The sequence below is a fragment of the Haliaeetus albicilla genome, chromosome 4 (genome assembly GCF_947461875.1).
Source record: "Haliaeetus albicilla chromosome 4, bHalAlb1.1, whole genome shotgun sequence".
Lineage (NCBI taxonomy): Eukaryota > Metazoa > Chordata > Aves > Accipitriformes > Accipitridae > Haliaeetus > Haliaeetus albicilla.
The window spans coordinates 45,845,938-45,857,805 of record NC_091486.1 but is presented as its reverse complement, the minus strand read 5'-3'; the positions used below and the strand labels follow the sequence as shown (position 1 = coordinate 45,857,805).

The 11,868-nt window shown below is 48.6% G+C and overlaps 1 protein-coding gene across 3 annotated transcripts; it reads left to right on the top strand.

Annotated features, from left to right (window-relative positions):
• Nucleotides 1–992: 992 nt before the first annotated feature.
• Nucleotides 993–11,339, top strand: YBX1 (Y-box binding protein 1). Of its 3 annotated transcripts, none has more exons than XM_069780478.1 (8): nt 993–1,312; nt 1,713–1,776; nt 5,423–5,456; nt 7,702–7,791; nt 8,013–8,315; nt 8,688–8,770; nt 8,865–9,142; nt 10,965–11,339. In XM_069780478.1, exons 1-7 carry the CDS (start codon nt 1,156–1,158, stop codon nt 9,109–9,111), a joined length of 978 nt encoding a protein of 325 aa, XP_069636579.1. In that variant the 5' UTR covers nt 993–1,155; the 3' UTR covers nt 9,112–9,142; nt 10,965–11,339. The 3 variants fall into 3 exon arrangements, with proteins under 3 accessions (XP_069636579.1, XP_069636578.1, XP_069636580.1); XM_069780477.1 differs by having other exon boundaries at nt 994–1,312; nt 10,960–11,339; XM_069780479.1 differs by having other exon boundaries at nt 995–1,312; nt 8,877–9,142; nt 10,960–11,339.
• Nucleotides 11,340–11,868: the final 529 nt, after the last annotated feature.

The following is an 11,868-nucleotide window of genomic DNA, read 5'->3' as shown; positions in this document are numbered from 1 at the left end:
CTGCCCCACAGCCTCTCCCCATCCCTCTGGCAGAGACGCTCCCCGGGGAAGGGAAGGGTAGGATGCTTAGGAAAAGGCTAATTAAGACTTTCAGGAGACCTCTGACCCGGGGCTGCGACCTGGCTCTCCAACGGCTCAATTAGGAGGCATTTATCTTAACTACCCAGGCAGGTGCCATCAAAGGAGCTCCGTGGGGAGCGAGGCAGGGGGGAGCAGAGCCATAGCCGTGCCTCCCCCGCGCCGAGGGGCTCGGGCAGCTCCCCCCCCCCCCCAAAAACAGGGCCCGCATCTCTGCGGGGGAAGCCCGGACCCCCTCCCCCCCAGTCGGTTAGGGCAGCACGCCGGTTCTCGGGAGGTCCATTGCGATGCTCTAAGCCGCCCGGAATGATGCTGGTTTAAGCAGCTGCGCCATCTCTCCAGATCCGTCAGTTCCCACCGTTAATTAACGCTGCCGGGCTCCTTCCTTCTGATCGTTATTTTTCTTAACGGGAGGCGCGGGCCCCGGGGGGGAGCGCCCGGGGCTGCACCCGAGGGGGGGGGGCCGCCCGCACCGTCGCGAGGGGAAACGCCGCCAAGCGAGTCCCGGTGACGCCGGGGTGACAGGGATGGGGAGGAACCGGGGATCGCGGTGCTCCCGGGGCGGGAGGGGACGGAGCGACCCCGGGCGCCGCCGCCGCCGCCGCCACATGGTCGCGCGCACTTCCCCGCTCGGGCCAGTTGGGGGCGGGAGCGGCGGCGGAGGCCAATCAGAGCGCGGGGGTGGGGACTCCGGGTAGGCCGGTAAGAAAAGAGAGCCTGGCAGCCGCGGCCGGAGCAGCCAGTGGGCGCGCGCTCCTGAGGAAAAGCAGGTGCCGCCGCCAGTAGGCGTTCGGCGAGGGGCGGTGGCCGGGAAGGAGAGAGCCAATGGGCTCGCTGGTCGCTTAACGGGCGGGCCGAGCGGCGAATAGCGTGGCGCGCGGGCGGGGCGCGCGGGGTGGCTAGCCGGTGCGGGCCGCCATTGTGGCCAGTTCGATCGGTATCGGGAGCGGAGAGCGGAGCTCAGCGAGCCCGGAGCAGGGAGCAGCCCCCCCACGGCCGGCCTCAGTCACCATCACACCGCGGGAGGCGGCGCAAACAGCCAGTCACCACCACCGTCCGCACCGAACAGCCGCCGCCATGAGCAGCGAGGCCGAGACCCAGCCGCCCGCCGCCCCCGTCCCCGCGGCGGCCCCCGCCGCCCCCGCCGACTCCAAGCCTAACGGCGGGACCGGGAACGGGGGCAGCGGCCTGGCCTCGGCGGCGCCTCCCGCCGGCGGGGACAAGAAGGTCATCGGTGAGGGAACGGGGCGGGGGGGGGGGAGTGTGTGGGGGTCGGCGGCGGTTGGGAGGCCTCGGCGGCGGCGCGCGCGAAGCCCCGCTTCCCCCCCCCCCCGCCCCCGCCATCGCTGAGGGGCGGCGCGAGCTCCCCCTTCGCTGAGGGGCGGCGCGCGCGCCCCCTCGCTCGCGCCCGCGACGGCCGTTGGGCGCCCTCCTCCTCCTCCCCCACCCCACCCCTCCCGCGCGCGCCGCCGGGCCCCGCGTGTCGGCGGGTGGGGGCGGGGCGGCTCAAAATGTCCGCCACGCGGGGCCTTTGTGTGCGCCGCCCCGCCACGTGCCGCCCTGACGCCGCCGCCTCTCTCCTCTCCCCCCCCCACCCGCGTCCTCTCCCTCTCTTCCCCCTTCCCTTCCCTCAGCAACGAAGGTTTTGGGAACAGTGAAATGGTTCAACGTGAGGAACGGTTACGGCTTCATCAACAGGTGAGGGGGGCCGGGGGCGGCGGCGGATCCACACGCACACCCCCGCACACGCACCGGCACCGGGGGGGAGAGAGGGCTCGGGGCGGGGGTGGCTTGTGCTCGGGCCTGGCAGGCGTCGGACCCGAGGCGAAGCACGCTTCTGGGAGCGGGGCGGGCTCTGTCACCTCCTGTCACCCTGCTTGGTGACGCTTGGCAGGAGAAACTTGTGGTGTGTCCTGCCTCCATCCCAGGGTTTCTCGCCCTTCGGTTTTTACTGGGTTGGCTTCTTAGTGCTTTAATCTTAGCAAGCACCTTGCTCTCAGGGAATTTAATTTCTTATGTGGAAGTTGTTGGGGTTTTTTCACGGTGGTTTGGGTTTTGGAGGTTTTTCTTTTTTTGCTCTTGGGGTCTAAAAGTCTGCGGGCTGTTAGCACACGCACAAAATATTTGTTCAAACTCCTGCATGAAGTTCAGGCGTATCAATGTAAGCAAAAATTGCTTTGAGCGCTTGGTAGTTAAAAGCACGCTCTCTTGAGGAAACCCTAAATGTATAGGGAAATGAGCAAAATTCAGATTTCTTATATATTGCAAGACTGGGGTGTATAAAGGGGTCTCAAGAAACAAGTGCCTAGAAGGTTCTTTTGATGACAGTAGTTGATATTTAAAGAAAAACTTGAGCACTTAGTTGTGTACATACTTCAAACAGGCCTGTCAGTGAAGTTATCCAGTAGTGGAGGAGTCTTGGAATTGCTCTGCAAACCAGTTCTGGAAAAATGGGAAATTCTGGTACCAGTCAGCTCTGGAGGGCCTCTTTGTGAGTTGTATTTTGCAGAGGCCATGTTCTCTTAAACACCTAGTATTTCAAACCCACTGTTTCAGAATTTGGCAGAATATTTGGGAATGCCTTTTCAGGGAAGCAAGTGTAGATACTGGTGCTTTTATTGGGCCTTTTATTTAGGTTCCTTTTGTATACTGCTTTTTTTTCTTTTAACTCTATGTTACCTTATGACCCAGTCTTAAGTGTCTGCCAAGCTCCCTAATGGGTTTTGCGTCTGCAGCTTTAAAAACTTGACTCTTTGAGTCTGCCCAGTTTGCACTCTTCATGTAGGATTTAATGTTAAATGTCAGGTAGTTGTTGGTGCTGCAAGCTTTAGCGTCTTTGGCTTTTGTAAACGTGTATAAAGTCATAGGCCACAAACCCTACCTCTAGGGAAGGCTTTTTTCCTGTTTCCCTCAGTAGTGGAAATGCTCAGTGATGTGAGTCAAGCGAGGAAGCAACAGCAGCTAGTTAAGACATCCGAATGGCTTCCCCAGTCGTTAATTTGGCAGCTGTTTAATCCCTGAGGTTGCCATTTTTAATGAGAAACCCAGTGTGATCTCGTGTTATCAAGAGATTAGAGCTGCAGCCTGAGAACTGAACTGGAGGACGTTTCCTCAACTCTGGAATCTCTCTGGCTTGCTGCAAGGGAAACTTTGCGGGAGCTCCTGCCCTTGCTTGTCTTTGCTTCGGCTGGGTCTGCTTGCAGCTAAAATTAGCTTTGGAACTAAAATTTAGCTTTGATGTAGGTGCACGTTAACTTCAGGTATTTCCTGTTCTTTTGACGTTAAAAGTGGATTTCTGTTCTGAAATACTAGCTTGAATCCTGAGTATCTGTCAATTGTTTCTCACAGTTGTCAAAATAATAAATGGATGTGTAGGCCACTGACTTGGTCCTCTTACCATAATTGGAGCTGCACATTGATATCTGGATTTGTATTTAGTGCTCTGCTGGACTTAACAGTGGCGTTTTCTTAATCCGTCTGCTTGTCTGATTCCTTTTTTTTTTTTATTGTTACGGATTAAAGATGTTGAGGGGAGAATCATTTAGTGCAAAGATAAGCTAAATGGCTTATCAGACCTTCAGAGTGGGGGTTTCTCTTATATCGTTTCAAGCTTTCTTTGAGAAAGTGATCACTATTGCTGTTATACCATCCAAGTGGCAGCACACTTCCTGCTTCTAAGTGTGCTTGCTGGAAAATGGTGTCATGAATCCTGTGGCACGCACTGGGCTTTAAAATTGACCAATGTGTTTTTTAACTAACTGTGTAGACACCTTGAGCCCTATCTGTGTAACCGAGTCATTCATCGATCTAAACATCCAACATCCTCTTAAATGGAAACTGTGTTTTCAAAGGGACTTTAAAAACAAGCATCTGGTGTGGTTGCCCAAAATCAAACTTGGGCAAGAGCGTAGAGCGTCCGCGCTTGCAGAGCACAGACGATGAGCACTTCCTACCACCGTTTTTCAGTTGAGAGTGAAGGAAGGTGCGAAGTGCTTTTACTGAAAACCTGTTACTGGGTCTTTTGAAGGATTTCAGCTTTTGGAGCATCTGGTAAGAGATTGCAAAGAAGAAAGTATTTAGGCTCAAGCTTTGCAAGGGCTTCTGGGTGCTGCATCATGGGGCCTTGGAGATAAGCTGCCTCATGACGTTCAGGCTGGCTCTGCTTTCTTGCCTTCTGACTACCTTTTTCCAGTAACATTTGAGGCTTGTAGGCATCAATTCCATGAGGAAACAGGGTGACTTATTTTTACTGGTGCTGTCTGACAGAATAGCCATAGCTTGGATTGAGTTTTTGGAAAAGTCTTAATTGTCATTGTCTCATTTTGAAACCAGTGTTGAGGAACGCTTGGCTTTGTCTTAAAAAAAAAATTCTAAAAAATGTCTGTATTCTGTTATCCATACCTGTTAAGCTCTCCAGCTCTGAGCACATTTTCACACAAGCTTGCTTTGCAATGTCTTTAACCAGTCATTCTAGGAAGGAAAAGCCACTTAGCTATTGATTCAAACCGTTCCATAGACTAATGAAACTAATACCGCAGCGAGGTTCAGTTGGCACCTTGTGAGCTGGGTGTGTGGCTTTAAGTTTGTTGTGAGTGGTGGAAATGGCACATACAGTTCTCAAACCAGTGTGGAGGCTGTTTCGGCTATACCTCTTAATTGCAGAACAGAAACTTTTTGACTTAAGTTGGTACCATATTCTGGTTGTCTGGCCTCAGCGTGGCAGTTGTGGAAGCTGCATCGTGACCATGCTGAAGGATGCTTTTGGATCCTTGTAGGTACAGACTTGAGCTGTTTTCTGTTTCTTGTGAGGGGAGAAACCCAAGCTCTTCCCTCTCTGTGCTCACAAATGCAGCTTGACTAACCCTGCTGTCTTCAGTGTCAGCTAGTGTTGTTGCTCCTTAAATGAAGGAAACATCGAGGCTGAGAGGATGTAACTCTGGAGAGATCACGCACGGCTCAAGTGGTGATATCATGGCCTGTCTCAGAGATTGCGATAGCCAATCTCCCGTGCAGAGCACTACCAGAAATGACTGACTGGACACTGTCAGGTGTTCTTCTTCAAACATCTCCATCATTGGGATGTGAAGGGTAGAGGGGTGTGCAGGAGGGGGGAAGAATGCTTTCACATGTGACTTACTGGATGGACTTCAGCCTGTGCTGTGAACCTTGCATAGGCTGCCTGACAATCTCTTCGCTTTGAGCAGTAAGCTAGTATGGGACTAGGTGAGAGCAGGTTGAGGAGCAAAGCTAGTTGTCTTGACATATCCATGTTTTGTCCCTACCCCAAACAACTGAATGTACTGTGCATTTCATACATGAATTTCAATTTCCGGTTGTCTTGCAGGAATGACACCAAGGAAGATGTGTTTGTCCATCAGGTAAGACTTCCTTGAAACAGAAAGGTTTTACCTCTCGATAACTTGCTATGTGTGACCCGTGTAAGTAGGCTTGAAGTTGTGAAAGAGCCTTACGTTTTCCAAGAACTGTTACTTGAACACAACCAACTGTTTCTCACTATTGGATTGCAAGTAGAGCCTGCTGGCTCTGGGGGTTTTGCATATCCACGTACATCCATTGTGAGGACATGAGATATGTGGGGTTGAGTAGGCTGATACTGTATAGTGATGAAAATTGCACTGTCTGCAGGTATGCTCTGTTGGCTTGGGAATAACTGTTTGAAGTCCAGTTAAGTTGCCTTGTGGATTCATATAGTTGTTAAGTAAGCATATGGAAATAAAGTTAAATGAAAAGCTTGCAGCAGGGAGAGAAATTAATTGGGCTGTAATAGGGATGAAGTGCCAGTGAAGATTTTTGGTTTTAGGCAAAACTATTATAGAATTTAATGCTCCAGGTTTTCAATGAAAGTCTGCAAACATTTTAATAGGCATTTTTTCAATTTAACAGATATATACACTTAGATATAATGTATGGTGAGCCTGTAAACCTCTGGAAACTAGACCAACTCTGTTTCATGGAGCAGGTTGGCCTTAGTTTAGTCCTTTGTCTGCCTCGTAAGGCTGCAACCAGCAATGTGCTTTTTACCCTTTCTGTCTCAGGATCTCTCGTTGTGAAGCAGCCCACAGAATGTTCTTAGTGGAGCGTGGTTTACTTCTGGCATTTAGGAGTCCATGGATTGTTCTTTTGTTTTGAGTTAGCGATATACTGCTGATGTTGTAAACAGAAAGGGAGGGAAAAAAGTAACTCCTGGAAAGTGTTTTGACTTGAGTTTGATTTGCCAGCTCTCACCTTTTTGGTTGTGCTGTGTCTGAGTTACCTGCTGTTAAGATGTAGAGGCATTTGTTTATAAAAGGTTATTCTGTAATGGGCAGTGGAGAAGGGCCAAGCGACTCTGCTGTGTTTCTGTGTACTGAGGCAGGAATATATACCCTGAAGGGGAAAGCATTCAGACTTTATTACTCGATTTGCAAGTAGGGTAACCTGCAAGTGACCTTGACTGACAAGTCAGATTTCAGAACTTGTCATGTAACTACTGTCTTAGGTTTCTAAAACCATAGTTTGGCAGTGATTTGTTTTAATGTAATCATTTTCACGATAAAACAGTTTTAGGGGTCTAATCTGAAAGAAATTGGCTTGTTTAGGGAGTTACAGCTGTGTATGGTTTTTCCTATCCCTGTTATCAAGCTTAGGTCTCCTAAAGAGCTGTTAGACTCAGCTACTGTTGTAATAAGGCTTCCTGTCTTTCCCTAAAGTCACCGCTTTATAGGCTGAGACTTGTGGGCATGTTTTTCCATAGACTTTGTTCCGTTTGGGGAAAAAAAATCTAGTCAAATTCTGTTGCTGGTGTTTTTTTGTGAAGTTGTTACACTTGTATTACTGTTCAGTTAAAGTGTTTGATAAGCAGAATGTGGCTGAGAGCAGTGCATATTGAGTATTAACTCATCTGTCAAAAATGTAATCCACTGCTGAATAGCACAGAAAATTCAGTGTTTTCTAGTAATGTCGTTTACCATGCAGATACTGATACAAAGGCTTGTCTGGTGCTGACACCTTGGAAGGGCTAATCCTTGGTGTATAATACCCAGCTAGAGTAGATTTGTGATTAATTGGTAAATACTGTGGCTGAAGCAATGGTATTGGAAGCCTCAGAGAAAGAAATCTTTTGACTTCTGGCCATCGATGTAGGGACATGTAGGTTACTGCATGGTGTGGTGTGGGAAGTGGTAGAGGGCTGGAAGTCTGAGTGTCTGATTGGAAGGGCTTATATATTGGTGTATAGACTTCAGAGGAATGTATAAATACTGTGGGGGTGTTGTTTAATGCTAAACTCTGGTTAGGAATACTATGGCCAGTGTGTATTGTGGGTTTTGTTTGTTTGTTTTCAAACTGCTTTTTCAGCTAGGAGACAGCATGTTGACAGATGTTTCCAGTCAGTGATAAAGCTGTTGCACACTTCAAATAGGCCAGAACTATAGTAATACAGGTAGATTTTATGGCTTCCTGGATTTTCACAGTGGTTTAATTGCTTTTTCAGGAGTACAGGTCTTCTTCCTAAGATATGAAATACTCAAATTCCTTAATCTTTTTTAAAAAAGTCTTCAGATATGCGAAATAGTATTCTCATGCTGTGCCTGTAAATGTAATTCTGTGATGTTGTGTTGTTAGACTGCCATAAAGAAGAATAACCCCAGGAAGTACCTCCGCAGCGTAGGAGATGGAGAGACCGTGGAGTTTGATGTGGTTGAGGGAGAAAAGGTAAACATATCTCTTGGGTGTTAGAGTGTGCACGGAAAACTTGGTCTGCAGGCTTTGGTGTGGTGCCTGTGGTTTGAGTCGATGCCTGATGACATCCAAAGAGATGAATGGTTTTTCATTGCTTTACAATGTGGATGTAAATCGTTGCTCAGTACTAAATTATATTATGCTATAACTGATTTGATGCTGACTGTTTACCTAATGCTATCCCCGCTCCTTAGGGTGCGGAGGCAGCTAATGTTACAGGTCCTGGTGGAGTTCCAGTGCAAGGCAGTAAATACGCAGCAGACCGTAACCATTACAGACGATATCCACGTCGTAGGGGTCCTCCACGCAACTACCAGCAAAACTACCAGAACAGTGAGAGTGGGGAAAAGAACGAAGGAGCAGAGAACATACCAGAAGGTCAAGCCCAGCAACGCCGTCCCTATCGCAGGCGGCGGTACCCACCTTACTATATGCGTAGGCCCTACGGGCGTCGACCACAATATTCCAACCCTCCCGTGCAGGGAGAGATAGTGGAGGTAACATTTGGTTAAAGTGTGATGCTAAATTGGCTTGATTGCTTTGGAGCAGGGTGATGAGATGCTGCTTTTTGTCGCTATTTTGTAGATACTCAGGATGGTTTTGGTAAGGTTTGGCAGTAAGATGCAACATTGGAGCAGAAAAAACAGAGGGTGTTAGAATTTGTGTTAACTTTCTATATGATTAACTGGAAGAAACACAAATTCCACATTGTGTGTACTCTTGTGCCCTAGATGGCTGCCCGCCTTGTTGTACGCCTCAGACTTCGCTTGGCAGCTGCCTTGTGGCCATCTTCCTCACGGCTTGACTAGTTGTGGCGTTAATAGGCTTTTGCGGGTGGCTAAGATGGTTTGTTGCCTTGTGTCTTCCAGGGTGCTGACAACCAGGGTGCAGGAGAACAAGGCAGACCAGTCAGGCAGAACATGTATCGAGGTTATAGACCACGATTTCGCAGGTATGCTGCAGATCAACTTACTTTTTTTAAACCGTGCCTTTTAGCAACAGAGACAGAACATGGTGATGGTCAGATGCTGCATTTTAAAGCCTAGCTTGACTTTCAGGGGTCCTCCTCGTCAAAGACAGCCTAGAGAGGATGGGAACGAAGAAGATAAAGAGAACCAAGGGGATGAGACCCAAAGTCAGCAGCCACCTCAACGTCGGTACCGTCGTAACTTCAACTACCGACGCAGACGCCCAGAGAACCCTAAACCACAAGATGGCAAAGAGACGAAGACAGCCGAACCACCAGCTGAGAACACGTCCGCTCCCGAGGCCGAGCAGGGCGGGGCTGAGTAAATACCGGCTTACCATCTCTACCATCATCCGGGTACATGTCCCGAGGTTCTTGAGGATATGATTTGATGCCTGGCTTTTATTTTCTTTTGATGCTTTCCTTTAATTTTTGCCTTGCAAGGTTTGGACTGTTCTTGCTCATGTTGTAACTGAAGTGGCCACACTTGTGAGCGTGCTCGCTAATGCCTGCAGAACTGAACTGTGAGACTTTGCTGTACAAATGCTGATTAATTGGGAGGACTTGGTTACAGGCTTTAGTTTTCATTGATGGTGTCACTGCCTGGAATACTGTTACTCTAAAAATCTTGGCTCTGCCCAGTGGTTCAGGCTTACGGCAGTCTTTGTCCACCCAGGAAATAGTAATTCCAGCAGTGCTGGTGTAGTGACTTGAAAGTAGCTAGGAGAAGCAGGCACTGGCATTTACTCAGCTCTGTACGTGTCTGAGCTTTTATCACTCGGTCCCAAAGGGGAGGTGAATAGCATTAAGACCTCAAGGCATCAATTTCTAGGAAGCTGACACAGAAGTTGCAGGAATCTCTCAGTAGCAGCTTTTTACCTAAATGAAAAAGTGCTGGAAAAACTGGTGGAGTTGGTCCTTTTTATGGAGCACCCAGGGTGCCTATGGTTGAAGTACTGTGGTACTGCTGTGGCTTGCTGCTGGGCAGGGTTGCATAAAGGTCGATGTGAAAATGTTGTTTTCGTTGTGAGGTGGACTGGCTGTGATTTGCCACTTGCTCGGTACTGTCTTCTGGTGGCCAGTTTTGCTAATTTGGGAGTATTTTCATTGCTAGGACTCCTGTTCAGCTTTTTTTCTTCTGGCACTTTCCTTGTTCATTCCTCCTCTCTCTGCCTCTGTATTTCCTCTCGCCAGCGTTCATACCCTGTTCCTGTTGTGCCTCGCTCATCACTCATTGCCTGGAGGGCAGGCGAACGGAAAGATGAGTTTAGGCTCTGGTGGGAGCGATAACGAATGGTCACAATAATGGGGTGAACAGGGAACGCAGGAGTTGGGCATGGAGAGTAGCCTGGTGTCAGCAGCAGCCGCAGAGCAGACCTTTCCCAGCTGTGAGACCGTAGGGACTCTTCAAGGGCTTGGGTGCTGCTGGATTTGTCGTGCAGGTGGATTGCTTGATGCCTCTTGAAGCCTTGCTGCAGTGTTTTCTGTGCACTTGATGTGAACCTTTGTTTTATGCTGGTGTTATCTTAATGGTTAACGCCTGCTGGGTGAATTCCGAGTATCACGGGCTTCAAAGAAGCACTGAGGTGATGTTTTGGTTGCTCTTTCTGTCTGGATAGTACTGGAGAATATAAATGGTGGTTTCTGTGGACTGGGCAGTGGCTGACTGAAGCCATGCTGCCTCCATTAGACACAGGTGGAAATCTGCCCTTCAGATGTCTTCTGAATATCTTCTGTTGTCCTCCTGCCTGCCCGAGGTGGCTTGCAGTTGATGTTCCCAGACCTGGTCCCACAGCGCTGGTCCGTGTGTGTCTGTGGAGCCCTCGGGAGGCCGTTGGGGAAGAGGCTGGAGCAGGAGGCCAGGGAGGGGAGAGGCATAGGCAGGATTCCTTTGGGTTCAAATTCAGTGTCTTCTCTTTCTGGAGTCCTTTGCATCTTGTTTGCTTGGAAGATGGCAGTTTTGGCCACTGAAAGTGGGCTGATGGTGGGGCTGTGGTGGGCTGATGGAAGAGCTGCAGGTGGTTTTTTTTTTTGTTTGTTTGTTTTTGTTTTTTTCTGTGGGTGTATGAAAGTTAGCTCAGTGAGCATTTGTGAATTGCAGGTGAGTGTTGGTAGACCAAACACCTGCATAAGTCTCCGACACCTGCCTGATCATCCTTTTTTTTCTTTTTCAGTTTAGTCATCAAAGAAAAGACTTAAGAAATGAAGAAGAAAAGAAAATGAAATTCCAGCAATAAGAAATGAACAAAAGAATTGGAACTGAAGACCTTAAGTGCTTGCTTTTTGCTGTTGACCAGATTACTAGAACTATCTGCATTATCTATGCAGCATGGGGTTTTTATTATTTTTACCTAAAGAAGTCTCCTTTTGGAAACGATAAACACGTTTTTTAAAAGCCTGTTTTTTCTCAATATACCTTTAAAGGTTTTTAAATTGTTTCATATCTGGTCAAGTTGAGATTTTTAAGAACCTCATTTTTAATTTGTATGAAATATACACCTGATTTTTTCAAGTCAAACTGCAAGCATCTGTTAATAAAGGTCTTAAAGAGTTACCTTGTGTGCTTGGTCATTTTAAACCTGCTTTTGTATGGAAGGGTTTAAGTTAAGTGTTCATAAAAGGTTTTGGGGAAAATAACTGCTTTATTTCTTCAGCATACACACTGTTGGGGTAAAATGCAAAAAAAATTAAAGTAAAAAAAAAAAGTAATTGGGCCTGACTGCAGCTGGGTGGGAAGGCTCTTGGAGGGTGAAAAGGGGAGGTGCTTGGTGTCAGCCCGGTGTGTTCCCAAGAGCAGCTCAGCTGTGTCCCTGCTGGAACAGGGCTGTTGCAAAACTGGGGTGGTGTGAGGGGGCTTCAAAACAAACAAACAAACAAAACCCCCCAAACAAAAAACCAAGCCCTCAAACTTGTTATTGGAGGTGTGCAGAGCACAGCTACTCCTGACTTCTTACATTGCAGACTTGACGTCTTTACAAGTGTCTCTCACTCCTGCTGTGTGGGAAGGGGAATCGAGGGAAAACTGGGGGAAAATGGCGGTTCCCAGCTGGGTTTGGAATGCAGCATCCTTGTGTGTGCAGGCT

What these genes read in the sequence shown, in the direction of transcription:
- YBX1 (XM_069780478.1), top strand. Translation starts at nt 1,156, where the DNA reads ATGAGCAGCGAGGCCGAGACCCAGCCGCCCGCCGCCCCCGTCCCCGCG. An exon ending in CGGGGACAAGAAGGTCATCG is followed by an intron (nt 1,313 to 1,712) that starts GTGAGGGAACGG and finishes CCCTTCCCTCAG; the next exon opens with CAACGAAGGTTTTGGGAACA. An exon ending in TATAGACCACGATTTCGCAG is followed by an intron (nt 8,771 to 8,864) that starts GTATGCTGCAGA and finishes TTTAAAGCCTAG; the next exon opens with CTTGACTTTCAGGGGTCCTC.